This window comes from Ipomoea nil, unplaced genomic scaffold (genome assembly GCF_001879475.1).
Source record: "Ipomoea nil cultivar Tokyo-kokei standard unplaced genomic scaffold, Asagao_1.1 scaffold3199, whole genome shotgun sequence".
Classification (NCBI taxonomy): domain Eukaryota; kingdom Viridiplantae; phylum Streptophyta; class Magnoliopsida; order Solanales; family Convolvulaceae; genus Ipomoea; species Ipomoea nil.
In genome coordinates, this window is record NW_017619627.1 from 815,223 (window position 1) to 820,047 (window position 4,825).

Genomic DNA, 4,825 nt, shown 5'->3' on the forward strand with positions numbered 1-4,825 from the left:
TGCGACTGTTGTATTTAGACATGCTTCGGGGAGCCTAAAGATAAGTTTGTGGTCCATCTAATGTGCTTTACAATAAAGATACACACTACTTGCTGATATTGTTTGAGTGTTGTTAAACTATCTAATGTTAATGATGAATTAATTTGTTTAATTGTAATCCTCCACTTGCAGGTAAGCTGGTACATGTACATTGTATTTATGTCCATTAATTTGTGGATGGTTCATAGACACAAAGTTGGAGTACAGAATATTGTATATACAGTTGCTTCGGACTATTAAAAGATAAGTTTTAATACCCTTGTATGACTCAATCTGATCACGCATTCAAATGTTAGTCAAGCATAATAATTTCCTTACATTGTTCGTAACCAAGAATAACTTTAAGGCAGTTATTCAGTTAATTCAAAATCCCCCAAATGCAGGTAAACTACAGATCAAAAGGTCTTCAACTAACATTACTTAAGGACGCTTGCTTTTCACCAAAATTGTTGTCAACAATTGGTAAGTCCCTAATAAGCTGTAAGATCCTAATTAATTTGCTGAAAGTTGTTTTTTAGCTTTAACGGTTGTTGGTTCAACTGCAGGTAAGATGCAACATAATCTACATTGTATAAAAAGGTCATTGAGGAGATAATCAACTGTACATTGTTGTCAACAACTGGTAAGTCCCTTAGTCCTCAATTATGAGTACTTGGAAACACATTTTTACTTTAGTTTCCAACAATAGCTTTATGTCACTGATAGCTGTTACTGTACTTCATTGAAAACTAATGATTTATATATTTTAATTAATCTAGTGTTGATATTGTGTAGTGATAAGACTATTTTTTATATACACGTGTCCCTTTGTTCTTTTTTTTACTATTAATTGTCCGGTAATCTGATTAAGTGATAGAACTTTTTTTTTTGCTTTTATCACACATTCCTCTTCTAAATAATTGAATGCATGTTAATTTAGACAGTTTGCCAAATTGTTGAGAGATGAAATAACGTGGTTCTACATTGCTTTAATCCTCATACGAATATAGTAATAGCTTGTTGAGAGAGCAAATAGCTTGTTGAGAGACCAAATAGCTTGTTCTACATTGCTTTAACTTTGGCTGCCTTAGATGATCTACTAATTTGAATATTCAGTTTTTATTAGTTTAGTTACATTTTTTTGGATGACAACTTGCAGATATGTGAGTGTATGCAACTGTAGAAGTGAAATAATTAACAAAGTATAGACTTAGGGAAAATCAATATTTATAAGTTTTACAAATAGTCATTACAATAAAAAGTAGACTTATTTAATCATTAAAACTGAGAGCACAAAAAATTTAAAAAAATTAAACTTGTAGGTTCATAATGAGTATCCTACACTAATGTTCCTTAATATTACATAATTAGAAAGTGTCAGCTGTATTACATGCTAACATAAACCATTGGATGGTCCTCGAGAATGCTGATTTCAGCTACTTCTAGATTTGTGTGCAATCAGTCTGGTCTTTAGGAATATTCCTGCCAACTGATTGACCTTTTCCCACCATGTCTGCAAGCCTTTGAATTCTTTTACCATGATCTCTGCAATCTTTCTATTGTTTTGCCATCAATTCCTGCCAAAAAAAATCTGTAATAGGAATATCACAAATCTAGAGGGTTTCTCATGTTTGGTACTAAACCAACAAAACCATACATTATGCAAAAAAGTTCAGTCCAGCTGATGTTCCCAAAACACAATACTGTCAACAAAAACCATCATTCAAAACAAAATCAAAAAACCAAAAGAGCACATTGTCAGACATTTAATTCATTACAAATCTGTTTCTTTCTCAATCTTCACAACACTGTCCTTGCTTTTCTTCGAACTTTGTGTGCTTGAAAACTCATCAATTAGCGATCTCTTCACGGTTCCATTCTCAATACTGTTATCTTCGTTCAGCCTCTGTGCAACAACTTGGAGAGGGCTTTCAGCTTCATTTGCTGGTCGATATCCTACACATTTAAATGGTGAACATGTAAATGTAAAATACTTAGTTTATAAAGTAATTCTTATAACATGATTCTGGATCAGCAGTATACCTCTATATCCCATAGGTCCTCATCCGTAAGCTCCAACTCCAACTTTGATGAGAGGTCCCTGTCCCTAACTTGGATTAGCTCTGGTGCGTGCTTCTCAACAATCTTTTCATCAGTGATGATTCTCATAACAGGGAAAGCATTGAGATATTTTTGGAACTGTTCCTTACGCACAGCAATTCGAAATAACATATTCAAGCCGATTAGAGTTTCAAGCTCCTTAGGTAGACCCTTTCTTCCCTGCAGATAACTCAATTAGTTAAAAGAGATTCAGTACTTATGAAAGCTATGCTATATTAATGTTTTTCATATAGGTGGTCCAAAGAGAATTAACTGAATACTTAGGTAGATGCTTCATTTGGATAATTATATATATGTATTTCATGAGATGACAAAGTTAGTAGTACTAAGCTAATGGTATAGGACATGTTGAAATTATATTAGTACCTTTGTATGGGTATCCTTCAAATCATCTGCACTAATTCCAATTAGATCGAGGCACTCCCTGTCCCATAGAAGAAAAGGCGCATTGCCATCCAAGTCCACAACTCTAACCTTAACTCTGTACCTCAGTGTCCCATCACCCCAATTTCTGTCACATGTACTACACCACAGCCATTTCCCTTTTAGCTTAAGCTTTTTGTTGCAACCCTTGGTTCAACACGAAGCATAGTACCACTCTGGATCATCAATGAACACAATCCTAGCTGCAACCCAGAAATCTCCAAACTGCAGTGAACTTTATACAATTAGAGATGCAACTATAATATAATGTATAATTCTGGAAATCTTTAGCTAACAGTAATTATTAATCATCATTACGTTATATAACTAACAAATATCAGTTCTGGTTTTGCAGGTTTGGGTTTATTAGAGAGTATATGCTTGCAAAAAACAAAACACAGAACTGCCACAACAGATGATGGTCTAAAATTCTTATATTAGATAAGTAACCAATGTTATTAGGCTCTATAAGACTTTATCACATTCCACAATTTGTTTTGCTTTATCTGATCCAAAAACTAACAAATATCACTTCTGATTTTGCAGGTTTGGGTTCATTAGAGAGTATATGCTAGCAAGAAACAAAACACAGAACTGCCACAACAGATGGTGGTCTAAAATTCTTACATTAGATAAGTAAACAATGTTATTAGGCTCTATAAGACTTTATCACATTCCACAACTTGTTTTGCTTTATCTGATCCAAAAACTAACAAATATCACTTTTGATTTTGCAGGTTTGGGTTCATCAGAGAGTATATGCTTGCAAAACCCAAAAAACAGAACTGCCACAACAAATGGTGGTACCAAATTATTAAATTATATAAGTAATCAATGTTAGGCTCTATAAAACTTTATCACATTCCACAATTTGTTTTGCTTTATCTGATCCAAAATATGAAATGTAGGCAAAAGACTACAGATTGTAGTTCCCAGTATACCGAGTAGTTCAGCAATGACATTCAGAAAGGACAGTTTTTCCAAATGTGAAGATGCAAGCATTGATGTAAGTTTAAATTTATGTAAATACTACCTCCTTGTCTCTGTAGATCTCACTGATAGTACGCACTTCCATATCACCAGATAGTGCAACTGAATATGAGCTACATTCCTTAAAACTTTACTGCGATATAATACTGCGCATTGGTGTTTGTTCATGACTCGTCCTGTAAAATATAGGTAATACAGAACATAAAATAAGAATTACAGATAAGAATGGACTATAAATGTAACTGATAGTAGTGAAATAATGTTAATTGACTAACCTCTTCCTGAACTCCTCAAAGGGGGGAGATTCTTGGTTGAAAAGCAGCTGTGTTACATCATAGGAGCTACAAATCTTGACATCACCACCTTTTAGAAAATAGTATTAGTACACATTACGCTATAAAGATGTTTTAAGAAGACTTTTTAAGATGTAATTGATAATATAAGATAGTTACAGAAGTAAGTACTTACTTTTTAAACACACCCTTGCCCTACAGAACTGTACCAAGACCAACAATGGTTCTTGTGAAGTAGAATTGTAGAATGCCTCAATCTTGCTTACGTGTTCATCCCACAAAGTACACATTAGTTGTATTCCACTACAAATTTATTGATAATATATTAGAAAAACAGCATTAATAACAAATGATAGAAAGGCAGTGATTTTCAGTATTACTCGGGGTCTTCAAGAGTGAAGTCAATCAGCCTGGAGTTCTTCCCATTAATTAATTTTTCCTCTGGGCAGTGTATTTCAATAACTCGACCAATAACATCTACAAAACAATGGATTAGATGATATAATAATAGTAAAATTATTAATTATTTGAAAAGGATAGACTGAATGAGATAACAGATTACCAAATAGGTGTTTCTCATCAAGGCCTTCAATAGACTTGATCTCTTTAAAGGTCTTCAGCCGATACATTTTCATAGGAAACCTCACATGCTTTAAATCCTTAACCATAGTCTGATAGTTAAATTTTATCATGTACTTCTGTGGGCTGGTTTTGTATGAGTAAAAGTTTGTGATCACACAAAAAATTTTTATAGCATACACTGAACCTTCTGAAAAACAGTCAAGATACTTTTCAACATACTCCTTTGGTACATGAGCATGCAAGAAGGAACCCTGTGTGTTTGTAAATAACAAAAATAGGACTGTAAATATATATCTAATCTAGGTGTATAGATAACATAGATTAACATATGCATCACTGTAAATGTAAAAAGACTGTATGTAAGGCTATTTAAAAAACTATTATAGATAATCTGGACT

The 4,825-nt window shown here is 33.3% G+C and overlaps 1 protein-coding gene across 1 annotated transcript; it reads right to left on the reverse strand.

The window, feature by feature from the left end:
• Nucleotides 1-1,917: 1,917 nt before the first annotated feature.
• On the reverse strand, nt 1,918-4,513 carry LOC109168433. Its single transcript, XM_019317457.1, has 10 exons — nt 4,408-4,513; nt 4,226-4,322; nt 4,021-4,148; nt 3,828-3,915; nt 3,700-3,728; nt 3,596-3,654; nt 2,735-2,787; nt 2,506-2,662; nt 2,062-2,298; nt 1,918-1,974 (listed from the first exon to the last, which is right to left on the reverse strand). The coding sequence occupies exons 1-10, from the start codon at nt 4,511-4,513 to the stop codon at nt 1,918-1,920; spliced, it is 1,011 nt and encodes a 336-aa protein (XP_019173002.1).
• Nucleotides 4,514-4,825: the final 312 nt, after the last annotated feature.

What these genes read in the sequence shown, in the direction of transcription:
- LOC109168433 (XM_019317457.1), bottom strand. Translation starts at nt 4,513, where the DNA reads ATGGTTAAGGATTTAAAGCATGTGAGGTTTCCTATGAAAATGTATCGG. An exon ending in TTCATTGATGATCCAGAGTG is followed by an intron (nt 2,663 to 2,734) that starts GTACTATGCTTC and finishes GCTGTGGTGTAG; the next exon opens with TACATGTGACAGAAATTGGG. An exon ending in AGGACCTATGGGATATAGAG is followed by an intron (nt 1,975 to 2,061) that starts GTATACTGCTGA and finishes TTAAATGTGTAG; the next exon opens with GATATCGACCAGCAAATGAA.